Source organism: Phymastichus coffea, unplaced genomic scaffold, assembly GCF_024137745.1.
Source record: "Phymastichus coffea isolate CEN01 unplaced genomic scaffold, Cenicafe_Pcof_1.1 PCOF00016, whole genome shotgun sequence".
Lineage (NCBI taxonomy): Eukaryota > Metazoa > Arthropoda > Insecta > Hymenoptera > Eulophidae > Phymastichus > Phymastichus coffea.
The window spans coordinates 560,892-588,624 of NW_026706827.1; the positions used below are offsets into that span (position 1 = coordinate 560,892).

At 32.0% G+C, this 27,733-nt stretch overlaps 1 protein-coding gene across 10 annotated transcripts; it reads right to left on the minus strand.

The window, feature by feature from the left end:
- LOC131675180 (dystrobrevin beta-like) lies at positions 1-27,733 on the minus strand. 10 transcript variants are annotated; one of them, XM_058954063.1, is made up of 18 exons: positions 27,582-27,733; positions 27,455-27,510; positions 22,747-22,950; positions 22,425-22,641; positions 22,270-22,349; positions 22,048-22,199; positions 21,862-21,970; positions 21,598-21,764; positions 21,397-21,524; positions 21,221-21,319; positions 21,069-21,150; positions 20,951-20,989; positions 20,751-20,869; positions 20,066-20,231; positions 19,578-19,909; positions 17,761-17,906; positions 11,940-11,999; positions 1-6,249 (listed from the first exon to the last, which is right to left on the minus strand). In XM_058954063.1, the coding sequence occupies exons 3-18, from the start codon at positions 22,943-22,945 to the stop codon at positions 5,741-5,743; spliced, it is 2,604 nt and encodes an 867-aa protein (XP_058810046.1). In that variant the 5' UTR covers positions 22,946-22,950; positions 27,455-27,510; positions 27,582-27,733; the 3' UTR covers positions 1-5,740. The 10 variants fall into 10 exon arrangements, 7 of the variants coding, with proteins under 7 accessions (XP_058810046.1, XP_058810051.1, XP_058810047.1 ...); XM_058954068.1 differs by having other exon boundaries at positions 1-5,481; positions 6,113-6,249; positions 27,455-27,733; XM_058954069.1 differs by adding an exon at positions 16,993-17,011 and having other exon boundaries at positions 6,113-6,249; positions 27,455-27,733.

Here is a 27,733-nt window from a genome sequence, read left to right on the forward strand (position 1 = left end):
AACATTTTAAAAGATATAAAATTTCTAAACATTCACGGTTTTTCACAAGTTTTTCTTGCGTTATTATATGTACCATTATAAAATGGGAAGTTTAAAATCATTCAATGAAACGTGAGCGATATATTTTTTATTATTTATCTCGCATAATTCCTACAAATTTATGTTTACAATGCATCTATATACTAAAAATATAAATAATCAAAACAATATATACAATAGCTAAAATCGCAATAGGACGTTCGTTGCTCAAATATAAATTTACATTATAACGCAACTTCGTTAGAGTTTCATACTTTTGATACAGGAGTTTCAGACTGTTGCACTTGAGCACTACATATATATATTTGTCGGGAATTTACTTTTTATAACTTTTAGGAACAAAAATACTCGCTACGAGTGAGTATCACTCAAAATAAAACTTTTAATAAGCATACTCAAATAATTTGACTAAACTTGAACAGACTATTTGTTTTGGAAGCTTATGTATAATTACTATATTTATTAAATACTATAATTTTTATCAAAGTTCACTCTTAACGAGGTCGACATACACAGATAATCGTAGCCATTAAACGCAATTCAAAATTATAAGAATAATTACTATTGTTGAAATAAAGTATTAATAACTGCAGTCTTTGATTAACGCAACTATGAATTGCATAAACAAATTTTTCTTATTAGCATGGAAGACAGTATAAAAGTTTCTAGTAAAAATGCTTACTATATATCCTATTTGAATTTACATGTATCTTATCAATTCCAACTAATAATCGCACTAAAACGATTTATTGATTTCATTGAAAAATTTGCCATTATACGAAAATTTACGATATACATTTATAAAGTTTATACATACTACTGAAGTTCATTAGTTTTGATTTCAATAAGTTTTACATATTTCAGTCACGCAGTCGAAACATCTGCCGTTACTTTATTTTAATTATACGTATGTTATAATGGTAAAAATGTCTTTTTAATAAGAATCTTATCCACCTTGAATGCTTACATTATTTAATTGTAAACGTGAATATTTTTTTAAATCTTCTCTTTTTCGTACCAATGAAAATGCTGTCGTTGTTTGATTGAATTAGATTATTGAAACATGTAATTAATTATTATGAGAATCAGAAACAAAGCCTATTATTTATAATGTAAAATATAAAATTATAAATTATAGATATATAAATTATAAAACGTTTTGTTATTATAAAAGTATAACGTTTTATTCGAATAAATTTGATTTTTATTAAGTGATATTCGTATTTTATGGCTTAATATAATCAACTCTGAATAATTTGCTTATAATTACTTGAAATTCAAAAGCTCAATGCAATCAATTTGACCTAATGTTGTTTGGTTGTTTGTTTTTAATATTTTTTTACTGTAGCCACGTCTTTCTTGTTCGTTTTATTGCTATTATCATTAATTTCTGTCGAATTCATTAATTACATACATATCAATATAAATATTTCATCATTAATATAAATGGAGTCATCGAAAAAAACCATATACTGTTAACTTAAAACCATCTTGTAAGTGCGTAGAGTTTTATTGAGTCCTTCATTATTGTATCGATGTGAAAAAAAATCCACAACGTTCATATACTATTAATAAAGGATGCTTCCAACTTTGCTAAATGATCACGCCTACAGCATATACACTAATTGTAAGCTATTTTAAGTAGGTTTTAAGAGATTCATGTAAAATATTCAAAACGTATGCACAGTACTGAAAATCATCATATTACTGGAAAAAAAGAAACTATTTGAATGAATTGTTGATTAAGTAGATGAAATTTGTTGATAAGTAAAAGCTCAATCTTTCTCTTTAATTTAAAAATTATTATATTCTAACTTCAAGAAAATTTAGTGTTCATAATGATATATCTCTTTACTATGCATGTCAAATTATTAAAGACCGTCTACCTATAAATAGCAAATACATATACCAGTCTTATTCATAAATAATTTGTACATTTGCCTTTATAATAATTAAATCACTTTCGTAACTCATCAATGTTTATGGTTTTAAATGAATGTTTATGGTTTTGACGGAAAAGATGCCGTTGAAAAATCTTTTTAAATAACAATATACAAATGTGCACTATTATAGCATTATACTTACGATCATGACATGGCATATTACTCTTAAAGTAGAATGCGTTTATAAATGTACAAAATTGTTCGTAATTTTTATGCAAATTAGGTAAAATTTACAACAATCAATAACCGTAGGGTTGGTCAACTTTATATTGTATCTTATGGGGTAGACTTTTTACGTATTTTTCAGAATAATTGTTTGATAAGAAAATGACAAGTTCACCATAGAAATATCACTTTGAATTTGCCACAATGTTTAGTATAAAATTTACCGATCGATTGGCTTTTTTATGTTAGGCTAAAGTATGTGTATTACAAACAGTAGTGCAAATTGTAAATTCGTTCTAACCTTATTTTTGATTTAAAAAATGTTTATCAAGTACTTTTACACCCAGTTGTTAATACTTAATATTTAGTATACTACATCATTTGCTGCTTTATAAAGGCATCGCTGAAAACAAATTGTTTAACCTATTTTTTCTTTAAATAAAGGGGACTGTTCGCTTTTTTTCAGTCTAATAAAAACTTTCTGTACATGAAAGAAAAAATATATTTTAAGGTAGTTATTCGAGACCAAACGTTTTTACATTTTCTTTCTGTTATTTAAAAATTTGTATATATTATTTCTATATGAAAGAAAGATTTCATAAAATGTTGATGATATTCAAAATCTTATCAAGAAAAACTAAACATTGTTTCATTTTGAAAAAAAAAAGATATAAATGATGCGGGAACTTTACTATTTTTGGTTGTCCACATCAATGGTAAACCTTGGAAGAAATGTTTTTCTTATCTAAATATGGTTTTTCACTAAGATAAAGAAGCATCTGATGTGTTCTTCATATTTATCTCTTAATCAATATTTCGTACAAGTATTGTTAAAATTAAAATAGTAAAATTAAATTCTTCAATTATTGATATATAATAGTTCAACGTCTATTTTTATATATATATTTAACGTTAATAATTTAATTCATCCGTTTTATTCAGCTTTAATCTCGAACGTATTTACAATGATGTATTTACAAACTCAAATGGTAGAACAATAATTTAAATTAATGTACAACAACACATTTAATGATTTTCTCAATCAAACACAATGAAAAAATGTCATTACTCTGTTCTAATGTTTATAAGGAGTACCGTGATAATATAGTAACATTAATTCATAGGTATGATTTATAAAAAACAAAAAATAGAGCTACGTAGTATTCTAAAACATGATGAAACAAATTCTTTATAATTAAAAATGTTAAACAATGACTAAAATAACGGTAAAATAGTCAGTTCGGCAAAAGGTATTATAATTATTCAAATTAATTAATGAAATAAATCAATTAAGAACAAAATATATGAATAATGCATTTAGAATAATTTAGTATATTTCGATACTACTGCAAGAAAGTTAGTCCAAGAGTTAGCCCCTAAAAGTGCACGAGAAAATTATTTGTCGTAAAAACTCGATGTATCATTAATTGACTCAGGCAAATACTAGGCTAGATAGCGTCAAACTAACTATACCATACACAACATAATCAAAAATAAAAATACCCGTGTTTTTTCTTTTGTCATTTGCAATTGTTTATAAATATTATTTAAACAAATTACCTTCAATGTTACAATTTTGAAAAACAAAGTTCACCGATCGATTCTACAGAAAAAATTACGAGGAAAATCTCTACAGCATTGTTTGTAAGGGTTCAATTTGTTAGTGTAATAAAGAGTAAGAAGGTCTACGTCACATTTCAACAGGCTATACGAATAAATGTTAGCGATAATTGTCATTCAGAAAAATGTAAAGTACTAATTAGTGTCAGTTCAGATTGTTATAGAAATAGTTCTTGCCATGACGTAGATTCTGTTACTCTTTATTCTGCAATTTTTTGTTAGCATTTTACACTAACAAATTGAACTCTCACAAAAAAATGCTGTAAAAGTTTTCTTCGTAATTTTTCCCGTAGACTCGATCGGTGGAATTTTTTTTTTAAATAGTAATCTTGAGGATCATTTGTTTAAATAATGTTTTATAAAAATTTGAAAATTACAAAGGAAAAAACACGGGTATTTTTATTTTCGATTATGCTATGAATTGCATGGTCAGTTTGACGCCAACTAACCCAGTCTTGGGTACAATATATTGCAGAATTAAATTTCTGCCTATAAAAGTTAGGGCGTTTGCAAATGACGGTAGATTAAATATGACAATTTTGTGCAAAATTAATGTCAAAATTATGTATTCTGTTTTATCGCAATTTATTGGAAAACATGAATTTTGCACATTAATACCTAACCCAAGACGAATTTAGTCTAGATAATGCCAAAGTAACTATGCCATCCATTATGTAAATAAAAATAAACAGGCTTCATTTTGATGGTGTAAAATCATTACAAACAATTTCATTCTGCAGCAATTCTGAAATAGTACATTACGATACAAGTGCGGGAAAGCGAGTGTGGAAAGGTACACAAGACGAGAAACTCTTTCCCGAACATGTGCCGTACCGTATTTTTTGATACGACGTGTGGAAAGTGCGATTTTCAACGCACGTTTTTTGCCGAGCATGCGGGAAAAACGCACTTTCCGCACGGAGTGTCGAAAAAGTGATTGTTTATAACGATTTTACATGATTGAATTACAGTCTGATAGAAAACGTCAAAGAAGTATTTATAAATAACTGCGTATGACAAAACAAAAACACGCATATTTTATTTCTCGACTATGCAAAGATGGCATAATGATATTGTTGCTTCAATCAGGTCTTTGCATCAGCTTTAATGGATTAATTAAAGTTTTATTTAACTATATTAATATATAGAGATAAATCCAATACAAAAAATGCTATTAAATATAATTTGTAAGTTAAAGTTTTTTGCATTCATTAATCAGGATAGAACAGCTAATGTGTTATATTTAGCTAAATACTTATTCTTTGACGTAAATTATATTTGTATCAACACATATAATGTAAGAAGTAACTAGTAAATAAAACTTATCATGATTAAGAGGATGAAGCATGTTTTTAAACGGAGTAAATATATTGAAAGCACCTTTTATCAATTAAAGTTTCGAATTTTAGCACTTTAATAATGTTGAATTCGACTCAATCTAGATCAATGTCCTCGTTTTAGCAGGGTTTAGCAGGGCAGTCGATCTGCTCTTATCTGTTTGGACGAATGAGTTATTAAAATAGTACGTAGGTACTGTATTCCTAATAAAAGTTATTTATTGAAAATATTAGTACTCTAGTTTTCAAGTGTTTCAATAATACCAACTAAAATTTGCTGTACTTTGTGGTTTTTTTCCGATGAGAAATGTTGAAATTTACAGACTGAAAATAAATAGTAAAGATCGAAAGGACGGCTCAATTTGAATGTCCGTTGACTGAAATGAAAAACGAGAAAGAACTAAATTTAGGAAGAATTGTACTGGTATTATCTTGAATAGGCTAATAAAAAAGTTGAAATTCGTTTTCAGCAAGCCTTATAAAAGCCTGTCTCTACAAGAATCAAGTAATGCTGCTGTTTGTTGAATCGTTAATACTGACAAAATAATGAAGTTGAAAAAGCAGGCGGGTATATAATAAGAGATGATATGCGATGATAATTAAATTAATTAATTATATAGATATATAGGTTTGAATTTATCGGTTGACTGGCCAGTGTTTGGCGCTGAGCTCGGCCCACTCGACGTCATTATCGTCGCATTTTTCACCTTCAGCTTCTTCTCGTTCACCAGGATTTTGCTGCTGATTATGGTGCAAGCTATGCTCACGTAGATGATTATTCTGGTTATGATTATGATTCTGAATTTGGTTTTGGATTTGATTTTGGTTATGGAATTGGTTGTGCTGCTGGTTCTGCTGGTACTGATTTTGTTGCTGAGGCTGGTTCGGATATTGACCGAGATGTTGTTGCATTGCGCTTGGGTATTGATTATGATGCTGAATGAGATTTGGATGCTGATTTTGATGCTGCATTTGATTGTGATGTTGATTAGTCTGATTGCTGAGCACCTGAGATCCAAGAGCAGCGTTGCGGGCACGTAGCTCTGCCAAGAAATCATTTTCTTGCTGGTAGCGCCGTTGCAGCTCGTCACGCCAATTGCTACAACCGCTGTTGCTATCGTCACCATCCTCGCCAACTTCAAAATCTGCAAATACCATTGGTGTGTGCTTTTTAAATTTGTTATCTTTAATAACAATATTCACCTATATCACGTTATATTGAACCCAAAGGCGTTATCAAATCAGCTATACCTTATTAAGGAAGATGGTTGTAGCCGGTCTAAGTTATAAGAAATCCTTCGAGTGATAATTGCTATATTGTATATTTATCAAAAATTTTATTATTCAAATTAAATTGACTTTTATAAAATTCAGAAAAAAGTTCAATCCATAATAACATTAACAAGAAACTCAGTCAGATGTTTCATTTGTTCCAATTTGTAATCGTAATCATTGTATGGTCAACGCATGTTGCTTTCAATAGATCAATTCTTTAACAATTTATTGAGTATGATACATCATTTTCTCTCCAACGACCGAAAGCCGTGGTCAATTTTTACTTTAAAAAGAAATAATTATAAAAATTCGTTAAAAAGAAATAAATAGGTTTTGTTATTCTATGCACTATTCTAACTTAGAAACGATTTAAATGGAAATGTAAAACTATGTATAGTTTGTAGGTATGTTATCTAAAAACATAACAATAATATGAAACGCATTTAAGGGCGATATACATACAGCTACGCAATTAATAACCAGTAAGTCAAAATAATGAGAAAAATTTTAATATTCATCAAATTTTATTTAAGAACAAGTCTAAAAAATTGCCACAAAAAAATTAAATAATTTTGCTACTTCTTTTTGTAAACTTTCACTTAGATAAATACTTTCGTGTCAAATATCGCTTTTCAGTCTGTTTCATTCTAATTCTCAATCACAGACTGATTATTAATTGCTATATTGTAGATCTTATATTTGCTTTAAATATGGCTATGTGATTGCAGCTCCTTAAAAATCGTCAATTTTTGAAACGCATAGGAAAACATGCAAGCGTTTTATTAAGAATCGACTATAAATATGCGTGAATGTACAAAAAATGAGGATAAGTTTTATTACATGTGATGTATTAACTCTTTTAGTCAAGAACTCGTTCTTTTTGGTGGAGATTTCGACTTATTTACGATTAATTTATATAACTCTTTCTGATTATATTTTCTTACAAAAACTAGGTAATTACGAATTTACACTGATTATTCTCTTGTTAATTCAATATAATATGATTAATCTAGACGACTTACTGTTCGATAAATTTATTTGGCAAAATTTATAGCACCAGTTTTACGTCATATTCATGGTAGTAACTCATTTCTTAGACTCTTTAATATATTTTTTCATATAGATGTAATTTAAACTATTAATGTCAGAAATTCATTAACACAGCCTTGAACTTTGAAAGTTTTGCAAAAGAAGCAACTAACGAGGTAAAAAATATTGTACACAGACTTTTAAGTAAATTAAAAACAAAACGCTACTTTATAATCCACTTGTTAAAGCCTGAATTTAGCTAATAAGTGATTACAAATTTGAGTTCAAGTACATTTCTTCTTTAAAAATCATAAAATTAAGTCTACAAAAGCTGAATTTTTATTTTTAACACACCTACTCAATACTAAGTTTCAATCGAGTTGGTAAGAAACTGAAAAATATTAGGAATATATGTTATCAACTGAGTCCATTCCTATTTAAGTCGGCTGAACCGTTTTAGTTGAATTAAATTACGATCATAAATTAAAAAATTGCAATAGACACTTGAAAAAATTCAACAAGTAGAATTTAAGTTTAATAGTTTCGATTATAAAACATTAATAGTTTAAAAGTCATAAATAATGAAAGTTTATGTGCTGGTTGGTACAAATAACTTAGAAACTCAAGTCAGCTCGAGCTGAGCCGAAGTTTTACATAGAAACTTATTAGAAACGACTCTTATCTAATTGAGTTATTTAGTATCGTCTGTAATTAATCATTTTTTGATTGAAAAATCACAAGATTAAACGATCTTGCTTGAAGTAAGTGAAGTTCTGTCATAATTGTATGAGCGCCTCTTCCAAAATGATCAAATATGTAGTTAGTCCCTTCGACTCCTATCGATCTGGACGATCTTTCACAAAGTAAAAAGCTCCAAACTGATCTGAAAGTAGGTTGATATATATGCGCCGCGCTCTTTCGTTATCCGTTATTCGGTGAATATTGGTGTTTGCCTCGGTAGCTTGAAGCTTGACCGCCACTTATATATTGGAATGTCAAATTTTGAGATAATTGGAAGAAAAACGTAGGAATTTGATCGTTTAGGAAAAGGTACTTATACAATTATGATAGAACTTTATTAACAAGTAAGTTCATTTAGTCAAAGTTGTATAGAGCGCCTCTTCTTCATAATCAAACATATAGCTATTCAAAGCAGTTGCGACGGTCAATAATGTGCACATATTTGCATTTCTATTATTGGTAATGATATTATGAATAATAATTATATGACAAATAATTGATTCATAATTTACATCATCATGGATACAATTGAAGGAATTAAGAGTTAAGAATAACGTCAGTGAAACTAATTTTATTAACAGTTATTTCTCTGTTATAACATTTTGCGAAAGCGCGAGAGGATTTTGTCCATCCAACTGTGGCGTGCAAAATATCTACATCGATTCCTTTTCTTTTTTCAGTTAAGGTCGTGCCATGACGCGTAGAATGTGCGATTTCTAAATCTTCTAATTTATTTTTTACCCAATGGCTCAACGTTTAAGTTTTGGCTGCTTCATAAGATTTTTTAGAAGTAATAAGGAGTTAATCTATACTATTTTACAATTTATCGGTTTTAAAAATATAATTTTTTAAACTGAATGCCGCGCAAATTTTTTTATTGTCTCGAAAGTGCGACAAGACGAGAAAGGGTTGATTTCTATTGCGATTTGAATTTTTTTATTCTTTTTAGTATTGTGATATGAATAGCATCGTCTTGTTCTTCAATATTTTTTATTCCCTGTTAATAATTAGGAAAATGTTATGTTTAGATTTTATTTTTAAAGATTTTGATATTAGTAGCTCAAAGAACATAGGATACCAAGGTCGAGCTGGCCACTCTAGTACGACCATTATTTCTTTTGCCTTTTCATCTCTAACTTTTTGTATGCATTTCAAAATAACGGGGCAAGGCGGAAATATGTAAAAGAAAAATTCTGCTCAATCTAAAGCAAATGCGTCGATTGTAAAACAACTGGGTCTCTTTTCTAAGAGACATATTCGAGGCATTTTGAATTTATCCGCGGAGCAAATAAATCAATTTCATTAGTACTGAATGTATCAATGATGTACATAAACGTTTGATCCAGTCATTGATTCTCTGTAATTGATTTCAATCAAGATCAGTTTCTATATATTTTTTGGAAAGTTTATAAATGGCAAAGATCCTTATATGCCTACTTCACACCGAGACTAAATTAATTGTATTATTTTGTAAACGTTTTCGAATTAAACACAGTCCATTTTTTTTATATAAGCAATAGTTGCAATGTTATTTATATGTAATAGAATAAGACAAATTGACATTAGTGATACTTTTTTGCGAACGATTTTTTATAAATGAGGCTGCTAGAATATTCTAAATAATTAATGTTTTGAAATTTTTCATTCTCTTTCCAATGTCTAAAAATTTGTATTCCTCTATTGCAAATACCTCAGCCTGTTAAAGACGTATCACTAAAAATCTTGAAGTCAAAAGAATTGATTCTAGTCATTTGGTATAGTGTAAAAGACCGTAAAGTTCACTACAATAATTTATATATCTGCGTTGAAACTCTCATTTTTGCATCATAATTATTGTTATTCTAAATTAGTGATCATGACGCAATTTCTGTTGGACAACGTGATACCAAAAAGCCTAATATTTCAGCAAATTGTCTGATTGATCTGAGTTTGTTTTCGTAAAGTTTATTAATAGTTTTCTCAATGTCTTAAATTTTTTCTTCAGGTAATTTAATAGTCATAGAGTAAGAATCACAAAACAAACTAAAAAATTTACACCGTTGGTTGGGTATTAAATAGCTTTATGAATATTGATGATAAAACCGAAAAAGTTGAGTAAACATTTTGTTTCTGTGATTAATCATCATTCAAGTAGATAACTGATTCAAAACCCAATTTTCATAAGTACGCTACAAATGGTTTTAAAACTTGTGTGAATGTGAACGGTGCTGTACTTAGTCAGAAAGATAAGCACGTGAATTCATAAAGTTGATCATTGAAAAAATCTTAAGAACTTGCGATGGAACTTGTGAATTAGAATAAGATGATAAGTATCCTGTAAGTCTAGAGTTACCATACAGCAGTTTTTTTTGTCAATTAATTTTTTTAACGGAGCGACCGTCTTCTAAATTAGATGAGGTGTAAGAATTCATTTAGGTTTTTCTAAGTTTAAAATAAGTCGATGCTTTCCATTGGGTTTTCTATGTAAACATATATCAAAGATATATTGTTCTTTAGTAAATTTATATTTGTGTATAGCAGCGTCCTTCTTTTAAAGTTCTAATAATAGTATCAAAATATTAGATTTATTTCCCGTGGACCAATTGTGTTCAACTGTGGATTTTCTTTGAGCAGGAACAACTACAATTGGAAGTTTGTGACCGTCGATGCATAATAAGACAGTTTTATCAAACGTTATTTGTCTTCATTGAGCTCAAAAGAATTTTAGTCTACCGTCAACACGACTTACAGGATCTACTTTTTGTGATGACGAAGCGGTTGCTGGATCCTTCTTGGAACTCTTTCTTCGTGACAAGTGGTGCGGCAAGGTCTTCCTATCGTAAGTCTCAATGGTATTTGCGCTATCCGCTTAGTGATGATCCTTGGCCCTTCTTCAGACGACGGGGCGAACTCTTCGATTTTTCTGAACGCCTTGAAAATTTGTTGTGGAGCATCAAATCTTCCGTTATTGCTGCGATTGCTTTAGCGATTTTCATAAATACTACCAGCTTGTTACCAAAAAGAAGCGTACAAATCTCAATCACAGCTAACTTTTCTGATTGCAATATTGGTATCTGCCAATATGAAGCTCTTCCATCTACAAGACTCGTCGTGTTATACATCTGCCAAAAAGCTTCCAATATCGCCAAATGACTGAACGAATGACTAAAGCAAGCACCAGAGTGCAGCGCATATATAACAACCTACCTTTACATCAATTTTAAGCTTTTTACTTTGTGGAAAAACGGTCAGGTCGACAAGAATCAAAGAGACTACTAGGTGTTTGATCATGAGGAAAAGGCGTGCTATACAATTACAAACTTCGTTGTTAGATATTATACTAAACAATCGAAGTTGGATTAAAAAATTGATAAATTTCACACACGTACACGTGCATGCGCAGTGCGCACACACACGTATACGCACACACACGCGCGCGCGCTATTAATTCGCTATATTTCATATATACGTACATATATTTCATGTATGGACATAGCAAATTAACAATATTTATTGAAAGTCGTGACTAAAAGAGTTTTAATTATCAATAATAGAGTCTTTTAAAACTCGCGCGTAAGTTACATGCCCAATGGTAGAATAACTTAAACGAAAGATCCGTGAAAGTGAAATCGAGACACTTCAAGAATAACAGCATGTTTAACTTGTTGAAAATGATACATTACAGCGCCATATAATTAATAAGTTTAACTTTAATGGACAGTAAGTTGCATTTGAAAATAGCTGTAATCATAGAAAACATGCTGATATTAGTGACGAGCTTCGAAATAGTGAGCGATGAAAAAGAACTTACCTAAGGGTTTTTTGATGTTATGGCGGACAGAATTGATTGATCGGTCCTCCTCGTCTGAGTCTGCAATGTAGCAGTAGGATACATTCAAAGAAGGTGCATCACACGCATTCCAAAACACGTATTGCCTTTTTTATTCGATGTTTTGTCATATTATTCTCTCTGTCCCGGTCAATCGTCAGTCACAGTTTACGTCGCTTTGGATCTTTGAAATAGGGAAGATAACTGGTGATTTTACTTTGACTATACATAAAGCAACTTTAACGTTGATTTGATGAAAAGTGACGGAATGATGATGCTGATTCTAATTATTTAAGCATTAAATCTATATTTTATCTTATCAACGCTTTTATCTTCCCCACGGCATATGATCATTTGACATTTTCTAATTATTACATGTAATGATGTATTTTAGCGAGGTAAGTGAAATTGAATGTTGAGATATTATGAATAAACTAGTCGTCTGCAGTCATTAGTATTTCTAAAGTATTGACTTTTAAGTGCTGGGGTCGTTCTACGTTATAATTTAGAATATGTTTTAAAATACTATACTATTCATGTTCTCACGATAATGATTTACTTACACGCAAAAAATAAAAAAAGTGTTGGCAAACTGGCGAATACAATAAGAAAATGATCATAAGTATATTCAGAATTCTATGTTTCCTAATCTAATATAGAAATGTTTTCTTCTCTTTCATATTTTCTACGTATTTCAAAACCTAAAAATGAGATGGCACTTGATTTATTTACATTGAAAAAGCTATATATATATATGTAGCTATATATATAACTATGATAAAATATAAGGGGAATTAAGCTAACAAGGAAATGAAAAATATAAATATGAAAATATGCTCATATGAGTTGTAATCAGTATTACATCTAAAAGTGATGTGTGTGTGTGTATATGTGTCATTTTTTGTCAGAAGGACCAGCCCTTGAGTCCCATATTATATACTATTAAATAATTCGTGCATGGGCTAAAAAAATTTTGTCTTGCTCTCTACTAGTTTTCTTTATCATGTGGCATTTTCGATAATCCAATATCACATCTTCAAAATAACCGCTCAAACATAGTATGCTCGTAACATTTTTTCTAATTTGAAGGATATTTTGCTCAATATTGATGCTAAAATTTCTTCGAAACCAGAAATAGATTCAACGTTCAATTTTACATAAATATATGGTCTCACATTCAAGATCCAATTAAGATATTCAAGATCGTTTCAAGGTTAACATTGTTTTTCAAAATTTTGCTAAATTTTGAAGTTTTTTATACCCAGTACGAGTCATGAAGGTTCATTTGATTGTAAATGTATTTATAATCTCTGAAACTTGAAATGAATTCTTCCAGAAAAAAGTATAAGAAGAGCTTTAGAATAGTCAAGGTGATCTGTCTTATCGTCATAAACCTACAATTACAGTTAAATTGAGAAATGAATCTAAAATTTAAGTTCAAATTGAATTAAAAATTTTAATTAAATGAGAAATTTTCATGTAAAATATTAATTTGTGCCATAATTTAACCCTGAATGAGAGACCAGATATTTATATAAAATTGAACACTGAATCTATTTCTGGTTTCGAAGAAATTTTAACATCAACATTGAGAAAAATATCCTTCAAATTAGAAAAAATATTACGAGCATACCATATTTGAGCGGTCATTTTGAAGCTGCCATATTGGATTTATTATCGAAAACGCCACATGGCAAAGAAAATTAGAGAGCAAGAGGAAATTTTTTAACCCATGCACGAATTGAGGCATTTCACGTCAAGTCTCCCAGCGCGGCGCGCGGGCGCTCAAATACGGCACATTTCCTATAACTTCAACTCGTATTTCCACTACGTAAGCTTATCTTTGAAAAATAGTTTATAAGCATTTTCTATGTATTTTTTCCTCAGCTTTCCGATGGTGCGATTAGTTTTTCCATATTTTTTCATTAACACCGTTAAATTTATAATTGTTTATAGCAAATTGATATATCTCAAAAAGTATATTTTTAATATTTTTTTTATTGTTTCAATCGAAAACTGCGCATTTTTTTACATAGAAAAACATCTTTTCCAGGAAGTGCTCAAGTTTTATATTTGCGAAATAGAACGTGAAAGAGTAGACGCAACGCCGCGACGGCGCGCGATCCTGTAGGCCCGGGCTGTTTATTTATTGATTTCTTTTTTGGTCACTAGGTGCTGTATTCGTTAAAATTGGTTATCTGTATTTCAATTTCCACGGCAAATTCATATAAGTACGACGACTATGTATCTTATTGATATTGGAAATTTTACAAATTTCTTTCAACGGCGAGAAACTTTGTAGTAGTTCAATTCGATACCTATTCGACATTTAAGTCATCTGCACTTATTTACTTGTTTTTTCATCTGCTAATTGTAGCAACTATAATGGATTCAGCGTGGAAATTAAAATGCATAAATCCTTTGAATAAAATCAATCATTCCTCAAGCAAAGATTTATTTGATTTTTCAAACGCTTTAAGATGTAAATATTCCCAAGTATCAGAGCAAGCAAAAATCTGTGCCAACTGTCGACGGCAAGTGTACAGACCGCAACCGGATTTATCGCCATCTAATACTAAAATAGCTAAAGTAGACTATGATAATGAATATCACTTAGCAGGTGTGGCAGTTCTTGAACAAATAAAGAAAAAATTTTCAGAGTCAACAATTAAACAGGACCGAATACAATTACTTACTCTTGCTCCTGAATTTTGGGGACGCGCGGATTTGATAAGAGAGTTTGGTTGTAGTGAGTGGGAAGCTCGAAGTGCGAAAGAGTTAGTTTATAAGAAAGGAATTTTTTCATTACCTGAGAAGAAAAGCGGTAAAGCACTTACAGCTGAAACGGTGAATTTAGTTAAACAGTTTTATGAGAAAGACGATGTTAGTTGGATTACGCCGGGTATAAAAGATTATATATCTGTCAAACAAGAGAATGGCAAAAGAGAACATGTTACGAAAAGATTACTGTTAGGTAATCTCAATGAACTTTTTGCTTTATTTCAAAAGGAAAATGAAAATGTCAAGATAGGAATTACTAAATTTACTCAATTAAGACCATTGCATTGTGTTTTAGCTGGAAGTAGTGGTACACATAACGTATGCGTATGTGTACATCATGAAAATGTTAAATTCATGCTCGCTGCTTTAGATCTAGAGAATTTAACAAACAATACTAATTTTCCTCTTAAAAACTACCATGACTGCATTAAAGCACTTGTGTGTAGAAACGCAAATGAAGAATGCTATCTAACTGAATGTTTAGACTGCCCTAATATGTCTAAATTGAGAAAACATTTGTTTGAATGTTTTGAAAAAAATAATATTTACGAAATACAATATGAATCTTGGTTCCAAACTGATCGATGTACAATAGCTTCGAAAACTGTTCATGTGCATGAATTCATGGAGACACTAAGCGATAAATTAATGAAGTTAAAAACTCATGATTACTTCGCTAAGAAGCAGTCACTTTTCATGAATGACTTGAAGAAAAATCTCTTAGAGGGAGAATTTCTTGTTTGCTGTGATTTCGCAGAAAATTATGCGTTTGTGATACAAAATTCAACACAGTTTTTCCATTAGAATAACAACCAAGCAACTGTTTTTACAGTGGTGATTTATTACAATGAAAGTAATGAGCTTAAGCATGTAAGCATTGCTATCATTTCCGATAATTTAAACCATGATACTGTTTTAGTTTATGAGTATCAAAAAATTAAAATAACGCATTTTAAAGCTAGTTTCTCTTCAGTCAAGAAAATTTATTATTTTACAGATGGAGCAGGTCAACATTTTAAAAATAACAAGAATTTTTACAATCTTCTTTTTCACGAGAGAGATTTTGGTATTTTAGCTGAATGGCATTTTTATACCACCGCGCATGGTAAAGGTGTGTGCGATGGTATAGGTGCGAATATAAAAAGAGGTACAAAACGGGCAACTCTACAACTTTCTTCCAATAGTCGAATTTTGACTCCGGAAGACCTTTACAACTAGGCTAAAAATTATTGTAAAGAGACGAAAGTTTTTTATAGCAGTAACGAAACTTATGAACAAACTGTCTTGGACTTGAAAACAAGGCTAGATCAGGCTAAAATGATACCAGGAACTTTACAATTTCATGCCATTATTCCAATAGATGAAACTAAATTAATGCTGAAAAATACATCTTCTAGTCCTGAATATCAAATATTTCCAAAAGAGAAAAAAAAAAAACGAATTTCTACAGCGAAAGTATCAACTAAAGCAAAAAAAAAACCAACTAACGTAAAAAAAGTGCTCGGTAAAGTAAAGTAGAAAAAAAAGCCAATTAAAGCAAAAGAAAAGCCAAGTCAAGCAACAAAGAGTCAATTAAGAGAAAGTAAAAACCAAATAAGAAAATAGATAAAAATAATATAAATTAAGAGTAAAAGGTAAAAGTCGAATGTTGAATAGGTCACTTGTGTCACTCACAGACCGGGCCAAGTCGGCGCGCCGGATCGCGCGACGTTGCGTCTACTCTTTCACGTTCTATTTCGCAAATATAAAACTGGAGCACTTCCTGAAAAAGATGTTTTTCTATGTTAAAAATGCTTAGCTTTCGATTGAAACAATAAAAAAAATATTAAAAATATACTTTTTGAGATATATCAATTTGCTATAAACAATTATAAATTTAACGGTGTTAATGAAAAAATATGGAAAAACTAACCGCACCATCGGAAAGCTGAGGAAAAAATACATAGAAAATGCTTATAAATTATTTTTCAAAGATAAGTTTACGTAGTGGAAATACGAGTTGAAGTTATAGGAAATTTGCCGTATTTGAGCGCCCGCGCGCCGCGCTGGGAGACTTGACGTGAAATGCCTCATTATTTAATAGTATATAGTATTAGACTCAGGGGCTGGCCCTTCTTATAAAGAATGACTCATATATATATATAAATAAATAAAGAGTTTGTCTGGTCTATTAAATATATTAAAGAAAGTCCTGAAATAGTTGCGCTAAAAAATGTGGATTAAGGGAAGATTTAAACATTTACAGTAATCTCACCTGTCGCTCACGTAAGCCACTGCATAAATAAAAAATCACGAAAATCATGAAATAGGGATAACATTAGATGAATGCCATTTCTCAGTAGACATATTACTCAACTAAAAATATTTAATACATGCCACCAACATATTAAGTTATCGAAATGTAATAAAAGGCGTTTCTTTGATGTACATTATAATAGCTACGGATAGAGGTTATTTATCTTGTATTTCAAACACAAATTTGCGTGGAATATGCATTCTCACTTTAAAGAAAATCTATCTGAATTAAATGCTGTTTGTAGTTAAAAGAAAACTTCTTAGGTAGACACTTTCAAAGTTCCCGTAAATGAAAAAAGTCATTTATGTACTGTTTCAAAATGTCAAAACCATGATCGTTACTTTATTTTTTCCTCGTAAATTCATTAGAAGGGGAAATTGAAAATCTAAATCTATTTATTTTATTTATCACTGTGCATACAAAACTGAGGTTATCAGAATATCTTATTTTTTTATCTGTTGGACCAACAAAAGGAAAAAATAAGGATTTTACTGATATTCAAGCATCGAAGAGGAAAAATATTCTTGCGACGACTTCAATAATGTATACACATTGATACCTATAAGCGATAAAAACCAACAGTCATTAATGTTTATAAGCGAAATCATATTGAAATTGACTTAGATTGAATAAAACTGTTGAATACTACAAATGTCATGTGTTTGATAATATTGCATTCATGTGATGTTATGAGAATCGATCATATATTAGTTGAAGAAGGCATACCTGAATTCAATTCTCTCACTAGCGATGACATGGCGTTGGTAACGTTATCAGCAGCTATTAACAGGTCATTTCTCAGTGATCGTCCCAAACTATTATTGGCGCTATTAGAACCACTGCCGGGAAGGCTGTTTGTCCTGAACGCAGACCTAATATTCAAAATGTCTAATATTTTAGCATAAAGCCTTTCTAGTTTGCATTATTTGTCACATTCACCATAAATAATATAGTTTGAATTCATTCATGATGTTGCAAACAAATATTTTATTCAGGCAACAATAAATTATCATCGGCATGCTATTTTTTTTTCTTTCAAATTATTTATTTATTCATCTACGTAACAACTAACACTCAATCATTGCAATACTATAAAAATATTGTAATTTAGCTGTCAAATTTGCAATTTTCTCTGTTATGTGCTGTTATATTAAACAGTTTAATCGCTTTTAACATGCTATTTATTGTACATGTACATGGATATTTCAACAAAGTAAAATGCAATCATGGATAGGATATACGTATGTGGTTTTCGTTAAAGCAGGATTGAAATAAAAATAATCACCATTGATACATTTTTATGAAATGTTTACTAAACAAAAAATAACATAATAACAATTAATAAGTACTAGCTTTTATGGAATGTAGAACCGGGTTGTTCGGGCTGTTTTTTTGTTTACCGCATTCGATGTACAGTTAATTTGAAATTAAAATCTTTATATTGCGCTAAACAAACGCTTGAGACTAAAGAGCATTCGAATACTGTATATGAGCTAGATTCCCAGGAGTGTCGATTGATGGGCAAATATTTGTTTGTTATTAAATCGCACGATATTTGTAATTTATCAACAATTACAGCTATGTATTGTAATATATATAAATTAGATGCTAACTGTATATCAATTGAAAATAAAGATTGAAAGAGACTGTCACGATCAATATTGTATAAAGAAATAGTCGTAAACTTTAAATTATTAGAAATAGACATGCATATTTATGCAAGAAGCTTTCATATTTGTAATAGTTAATAATAAAAATATCTATTTATTTACGAGTGCAAAAGTAATTTTGTATTACTACAGATTTGGAATGATTTCTTAAAATTATTTACAGAATATCGCTATTATTTATGTACAATTTTTTTTTTGTTAACTGATAACAAAATAACAATATCTAGTAGTCAAATGTCTTTAAAAATAATAGATTCGCAATAATAATAACAATAATGATTATTAATTTTATTCTTATTATCATCAAAAAGTTGTCGAAATTATAACACAGAATATAAACAAATAACACGTTACGGTAAAAAATAATAAAAAGTGTTGCACAGAACGTGAGGCGCAACTTTAAGATCATATGCAGCTTGCAAATGGTATAAAGCAATGTTTATAATTTTTCGAATAATTGATAACAAAATACAGCATAAAAATGTTACAAAGGGAATTCCAGTAGCCAAATTGATTCAATAGAACAGATATACGAATGACATGCTAGAATGTACCAACATAATGATCAGTTTCGTTTGTGTACAGTACTGCTGCAGTTTTAGAAATGCATAGGCACTAAAGGCATATCGCTTAGGTACGCATCTACTAAATGGAAAAGGGTAGCGTCGTCGCAATGCATAAATATAGCTTTAATGACACCCTACTGACTACTTCTTTGCAAGGACTTAAGGTATTTATGATAACAAAGTCAAAGTAATCAATGCAGCAATAATAAAGATTTATCTACAATATCGTATGGCATTAAAATATATTTAAGAAAACTGATAGTGATAGTAAAGAAAGGTATGAGGTAGAGCATGGGGAATGACCTACCTTACATCGCCTCCAACGCAAGACAAATTGTCCGGCATTGGATTAATGTGCATAGAACCATGGACAGAATTATTCGTTGTTGACTGAGCGTTAGCGCCAACAGAAGTTGGCGGCACGGGACTTTGATAGCTCCGCGACATCTGTTGCTGCTGCTGCTGTTGCTGCTGCTGTTGGGTTGTTTGTTGCTGCTGATGATTGGACATGGCACTAAGAGGTCCACCTGGAGTTGGTGGAGCCGATCTACTGCTGGGCAGTCCACCTGGTGGTAGCGGTGGTGATTTTGTACTGCGTGGTGAACTATTTGGCGTCGACCTAGGCGACGCTTGGTGTATCTGCAAACCAATTATTCCTCGCATCATTACTCATGCTAATTCACTTATTTTAGTTACCGTATATTTTTTGTTCTTGCACTACATAAGTATTATGCAATATTGCGAGATATGTATTTTTCTAGTCAATGGTAGACCAAAAATACAACTTATATGAACCTTTAGCATTTTCATGAGCCCTTCAAGTTGAACCATAAGCTGTCTTCGAGAATCTTGCAGCGTAGCCAAATGACTTTCTAATTCATCTTTCCGTTGACGTAAAGCTCGCAGCTCCGACATGAGAGCTGGGTTTTCTAAGCCCGCGGCTTCAATTTCCTGTTGTCTCCTAGGAAAAAGTTTAACGTTTATTTCAAGAAATCATTTTGAAATGTAAATGAAGCGGTGTATGTCTGTGTATGAACAATGTTAGCTGTACTAATGTGTCAAAGGTTATATGTTAACGTTTAACATTTCACAGATTTTATTTATTAATACTGTATCGCCCTTGGCTTTTACATTTGATAAGATAACTTATGAATGCAACAAAATACCTATTTAATAGTAAAATTGTAGCAGTATTTGATATATATCTCTCTCTGTAAATATAAGCTAGTTTAGTTTTGTATTTTCTTTCTTTGAAAAGATAAATAATACTTTTCCAGTTAATAAAATGAATAATTGATCAATGTATATTTAGCAGTGTCTTTAGCATCTAATATAAACTATATATTTTATATCTATGCAACCAAGGATACACGAAGCCAAACGGAAAATTTAGAATAACATGCGTGATACTAGGATGGTCTGATAGGATGACGACGAGGTTCAGGCTCGATATAAAGGAATTCAAACGACACAGGTATACCTTAACCTTGTGATCTCGCGCATAATTTCTTTATTTTTAGCTTCAAGTTGAGATATAAGTTCTCGTTGAGCCCTTGAAGCATCCAATGATGCCAAATTAGCGTCCGATGGAGCACGGCTCTGTTTATCAATGACAAAATACTCACAAATATTGAATATACACATGACGAACATCAAGGTAAATGAAAAGCGAATACTTACGGCTTGCTCAGTCTGTGACAGTCTAGACGATGCGCGAGGCTGTTAAAAAAATCAAAATAATATAGTTAACTAGGCTGCATAATTATGTACGCTTTTATTGAATTCATTAACGACATACTACTGTTCTTGCTTCTTGTGATAAACGCTGAGCGTACATTGCTATTAGTTTGTGTTCATCGTCAAGTCTCGAGCTATCCATACTGAAAACAGAATTCGCTCATTTACTTTCTCGTAAAATATCATCTGACTGAGTTTTAAGCAAATTATTGCCTTCTCAAAGTTGAACGACTATCTAAAGAGCCGGAATCAAATGGTCCCATAAATCCTGGATCAGGAAATCCGTTATGCGAAGGTAAGGGAGAAGGTGGTCTGAAAAAAATGGCACGGTTGAGCTTAAAATGCTTAACGAGAAAAAGATTGTTGATCACAGTTGTTCAACATCTTACACAATGTGAGATAGATCCAAAGTCTTTTCAGGTTGCTCTGGAAATCTCGGTAAATTATTTCTTCCTTTATCCGGAACACACCTGAAGCTTTTCCTTAACGAATGGCCAATCTGTTTGCTTGGTGACTTCTGTTTTGAGTCAGATTATCTATGTTGTAATAATTAATTTTCACTAATTTTTAATTATTTGACATGTACTTACGAAACTACAGAATTCTTTAGTATCATGATCAATGTTATGCGTCCCGGAAACCTTTCCTTGCCAAAAACAATTCTGGCAGAGTTGATATGAATGACATTTTTGACAACGATATCTGAATCCTGTAAAGTTATCTTTGTGACATACGTCACACATAACTGGATGTGTAACTGAAAAAAGAAAATGCCACGGGTAAATACGGAGCAATATCGGTCAAAAGTAATGGTTATTAAATCAGTTTTCACTCTGAAAGACAAAAATGCTTACCAGTCTCAACTGTTGCCAATCTATGGTACACAGGCATCCAAATTAAACAACGCGGAACAGAGTCCGACATCAACGTATCCAAAAAGTCATTGACGGTAATTTTTGCATTCTAAAAGAAATTAAAAATAGAAAATGAGAAAGGACTTAGAGATACAGTTGAAAAAAATGTTGACTGTAAAAAAATACCGTTGGAAATATCATGCCTGCCAAACCATCAGAGTAACCAAAAGACGGTGACTCGTAAAGTGCAGCTGGCAATGCTAAAACCTCTTTCAGATATTCGGCGAATTTCCAGTGGATCATGTGACCATTACCGTCCGATATTTGCGAGAAGATGTCTGCAAGCAAGTGGATAAAACGAGCGTTGGGGAAATGATTATTGATTTGGACAAAATCACTTGAACTCACAACGAAACTTGTCCATGAGCTTGCCGGCACAGAGAGTAGCTAAGGCGATTTTCACCGAAAAGACCGAGATCTTGTTGTCTCTGACAGTAATAGAAAAGCAAGGTGAGCAAGCAACGAGACGACAAAAGGTAAAATGAGTGAGGTTAGCTAGCTACCCGTTGGTGTAAGCGGCCAACAGCCAGTTCATGAGCAAGGCGGTCGTAGAGTCAACTTTGGCCTGCTGCGAAAGCGGCACTCTCTTGTTGAGCGCATGGAAGAGGGAGGACAGCAGCGTCTCGAGTCGCGACACACTCAGTGTACTCGACGGCTCCAGAGTATTCAGACTGTTCTCCCGAAAAGCCTCAATCACGTTCCATATATCCACGTTGTGCACTGCTCATTCGAGAAGTAAAGTTCAATTAGATTCTATTCAGGCATCGACAATTCTGGCAATGGCGCTTGTCACAGCTTTCGATGGGCGCCACTCTGCGAACTTACAGTTCACTTTCTTCTGAATGAAGCGAAGCTTACACGCGGTGCGATAACAGGAAAAACGGATGCTATCGAAATTCTGTTGTCGCATTTCCTGGAGCAATTGTAGTCGACTCGCCTCGCCGGTTGCGCTGCCTCCGGCGATGCTGCTCCCGCTGCAGCTGCCGCCGCTTGAGCCCCCTGTTCCTGTGCCTTCCTCGGCCATTCTCACTGCAACAATTATCCGTACTACCGTTAAACGTATTCTTTTTAACAGAGTCATCTGTGTTTTCGAAAACGATACAGGTGTAGTCGCACCTAGCGAAACAGGAATGAAAAACTTTCCAGAAATGTTCAAAGAAGTGGCTTGCGTGTAGCGCGACGAGACGCAACTTCGGAATGACGCTATGCTAATGGACTGAAACTTTTGTTGTGAACGACTATGCACGTTGCCGCACGCCAAGCGTGCTGAGGTACCTTGCTATGCTTTATTTGCTCTCCATTTCGCGTGCAATCAAATATTCTTTTATCCATTTTCGCCTATCAATACATTAAAGAGATATTTTTGAAACTCCATGCGTGATGAGAACTTGATTTATGCAGGCTCGTGAAAGCAAGGATGCTTTAAATTCCGTTTCACACATGTCATATCGAAAAATTACACATCCGTAAAAAAATGATTTCACCCTCGGTTCGCTCAAACGCAAAAGGCTCGAATCACTTTCTCAAGTTCTTAATAAAAATTTGCAATCATAGAAAATTGAATCGAGTAGATAGATAATAATTTAACTACTTCTCGTGTAACAGTAAGATTAGCATGATATCGATGAACTTTCATTGGATATTTTCTTTCATGATAGCACGCATTTACAATAATATATTGAATTAGACGAGCTCTAAAATCATATGTATCGTACCTCCATTGAAATTCTGCAAATAACAAAGAATTAAATCTCTAATTTTTCTCCACCCTCACCCCCTCTTGCAGTAACTATATGTGTGCATACCCGCGCTACAGGTCTATTCGTGAAATCTATCCTTTCAAATATTGGTACTTTCAAAAAAGCTTATATTACAACGCTACGGCATTGAACGAGCAGTGTACGATGATTAAGACTAACAAGTACATCAAAACTATCTGACTGCAAACAAGCATGAAGGGTATGAAAAAAGTTAAGATAAATGAAAACGCTAGATACGAGTGACGAAGTAACAAGTAAAAAAGAAAATAAAAAATAGCCCATGACTATAGATCGGGATTCATATTTCGAAGCTCTTGTTTATTCCGATTATTTAAGTATATTTAAAATTGAGGACGTTTGTATTTGAAGATTATAAATAACATTGAGGTTAACACTGTGTATCGGATTAGTCTTATAGTTTTAGATAGAAGGAAACTTCAATTAAAATTAAAACATTAATTTATTAAAATGATCGTCTTTGAGAATTTTATATCACTGGTAAATTATATTGCAGCTGCGAAGCAACAGTCAACATCATTTATAATTGTAACAATGATTAGGAATCGTTGTTATTGAGATGATTATCTGTTTAACAAATCTTTGTCATTTTTACCAAATCGTTATCGTAGCGTTTGTTTGAAAATTTTGATCAATAATTCCAACTACATATCTTGTAAATACTTTTTCGGACATTTTAATAATTATTTTTTTCATATTGTTAGCTCAATATTGATGGAATTTGCAGAGTTTAATTTTGACGATGAATTATCGATACAATTGTTTATAAAACGATCTGCTTTGGCGGGTATTATATTATATGAAATGTATTGTTGAAAACGCACGGATAGGAAATAGCGAGCAACAGGATATGAATGTGCATTAAATAAGTAAATACTAGGACATAAATATACATGCGTGATAAAAAAAAAGGTCAGTACAGAAAAATTTACGCGTTGTTGCGATGTACGTTGGTGTCCGAGTGACAAGAGAACAAAAAATGACGGTGGCCTAAATGGAACAGCAGAGAGGTGAACGAGGAAATACAAAAAAAGACCGGACGTGTACAGTCGTCCATTGGTGAAGGTTACCGAAGTAAGCAGATGGTGCAATTGGCAGAAAAAGGATTTAGGGCTTGAACAGGATCAGGTAATGTATAAAAGCAAAGCGAGTGAGCGCCGGCGCATATAAGGTACCTGCAATAGGGAGCTCGGCCAGTTGAATCAATACAATAAGTGGGACGGGAGGGGGGGGGGGGGCGAGTCGCCACTGCTTCACCCCTATTGGAGCAGCTACAGGCTAGCCAAAGCTCAGCCGTGCACACTCCGTATTTCAGTCGTAGCAAATAACTCCGACGCGTCACCTCAACGTTCTACATCCAATCGGCCAACTTTATACAATCCTGCTATAATAACTTCAATAACTCCTGTTCCTATTACCCAGCATGCATCCTTCTTCTATATAAACATTAAATTATCGATAGGAAATGTCAATCCATAAAATAAATCAGCAACTCTTTATATCATTCAACGTTTTACTGATCCTGTTGTTAGCCATTTCAGTAAGATAAATCATAATCATAAAAACTGATTGGTAGTAAAACTACTCTGTCAATATTATTATTATATGTCATTGAAAATGGACTTGTTTATTTAACATCGCATTTTCCCCTAATGATCGAATCGAAGCTCTCTGCTGTTAATGTGTTCAATCAATCAATTCCAGCGTTATCGCTAGAAAAATTATATCTATAGATTCGAAAATATTTTAGTAGGTTAAAAGCATATTTTTCCATTTAAAGTTTCTTTCTAGAGTAAAAATAATAATAGGAAAATTGGTTCACAATTAAATAGCTTATTAAATTTCAATTGCAAAAATAAACTTGAAAGAAACGTGTTTACTTGTACAATACTTAAGTTGGTCAAATATTTTCAAAACCCTAGAAGTAATATTTCCAGCGGAAAAGTTGATTGATTCTCTCCATCGATCGTCAGAGTCTAAAGTCCCTAACGAATATTTATTTCTAGGAAATTGAGCGTTGATTTATTAATCGTTTACCAAAGCCTCATTTGTACAGCCATTTTTCCAAGAAACAGTTCTAAAACTAAAATTCTTTCGTAGCTGTCATTGTTGTTCACGATTAGTTCATATCTAGATACGAACGTTATTCATAGTATTTTTTTCCAAAATACTGATTATCTTTCGTTTTGATAAATTATCGAAAGATGGCCCTGTCTACTTTCTAACATATTTCAAGTAAAAGTACTGAGATTTTATTGCTTGAGAACGCAGCTAATTTTAGCAACTAATCTACATAATATATTTCTCACTATTACGCTCTAGTAGACTTTTTCATCATAGTTTACACTTTTATATAATTTTCCTTTAATATAGCTGATGACTTTCGAGTCGCAAGTCTTCTTCCTTACCCGATAAAAAATAATAATATTACTATTAATAATAAATGTAACTATAGTTTTTAAATTTAATCGTATTATTATTACCTCTAAGGACAATGAATCAAATATTAATAAATATAATTAATTTATTAAGAAAATATAATGTAACTTAAAAGAACGCAACTTTAAACTTGCTTCATTATTTAATAGAAAATAGAATAGTATTCAATTATTAAATATTTTGAGAGAAAGATAATACTTGTATTTAATCAATTTAAAATACAGTATCTCGATGTTTATGAGTTCTAAAACCAGAATTGTGCTTTAAATGCATCGGTGCCGAATCGTTTCTTAATCGATTCATACATAAATTATTATAACGAACAATACTTGATCAGATTTTATGCGACGAGTTTTCTCGTGTAGCAGTTGAGAAAAAAAAATTAATCGTTTGACTAATAATATTTATGCAAACCTTGAATTATCGGTTTGTATTGTTTAAATAAAAGAATTGAAAATTTGTGTATAAGTAGATAGATAGAATGGAAAGTGTGTAATGATATATATATATATATATATATATATATATATATATATATATATATATATATATATATATGTATATATATTATATATAAGCAAATTAATTAAGTATGAAGCAACAAAAGATTGCAGTGTGATATTAATGGATACAGATATGATAGAGAACGAGCAAAGGTGAGGACTGGTTAAACTAGGGGTTGGATAACATAAAGCAGGGGTATTGAGAATGCAGACTCGTGTGGAGGAAGAACCAGAGCAAAACATGATCCGTCAGCGTGCAGCATGTTACGGTTTCGATTGAAAGGCGCACGCACGAAACGTGCAATTTATCTCTAGCACAACCTTAAATTTACCAGCTCATCCCGCAATTCTAACTACAAGTACTACCATTCCTATTACTACTGCATCTACCACCACTAGCAGCAGCCAGCGTCGAGAGAGTTGTGTTCACCTGAGCTAGCTTACCACGATGCCCCTGTACTGATGCAACTACTTGGCAACCGACTCATTTTTTGTATTATATTGAATTCGTTCAATTTAACGCGAATGGTAAGAATGTTTGCAAGGACGTTAAGTAAAGTAATAAATGCGGTGATAAAGGGAATCGGTATATAGTTGTGTGCAATAGCTGGGCGTGTACGAGACATATATGCGAGTAAGAAGCACAAGTATAGTCAAGTAGAAAGAGGGAAGGGGGAGAGAAAGAGAGAGAGAGAAACAGCAGACATACAGAGGTGTCAATGAAGTTACGTTACGATGGTAGATATAATTATAGGTAGCGCGTTCTTGGTTCGGAGCTGGGACTAAATACTAAAAATCTTAGGAACTGGATACCTTATTCATTCCGAGATTGCAACTCGACGGGGGCCTAATTACGTCGCTGCTTTTACCTGGGGTCGTGGCTGTGGTTACTTGTCTCTCGATTTTACCAACTTCACTAATCACTGATCACAATACAAACCTCAGAATATAAATAAAAACTGAGTGCATCACATATATAATCGTCTTTCTGTTGCGGCCATCACTGCCCGTCGTCGTGCTTTCCTTTTCCTGTGCCATCAGCCATGCTTATACCTATCACCGCCGCTGCCGCCGTCGCAACTTGCTATCCAT

What these genes read in the sequence shown, in the direction of transcription:
- LOC131675180 (XM_058954063.1), bottom strand. Translation starts at nt 22,945, where the DNA reads ATGGCCGAGGAAGGCACAGGAACAGGGGGCTCAAGCGGCGGCAGCTGC. An exon ending in TTGGCCGCTTACACCAACGG is followed by an intron (nt 22,350 to 22,424) that starts GTAGCTAGCTAA and finishes TATTACTGTCAG; the next exon opens with AGACAACAAGATCTCGGTCT. An exon ending in TAACATCAAAAAACCCTTAG is followed by an intron (nt 6,250 to 11,939) that starts GTAAGTTCTTTT and finishes TGGTATTTGCAG; the next exon opens with ATTTTGAAGTTGGCGAGGAT.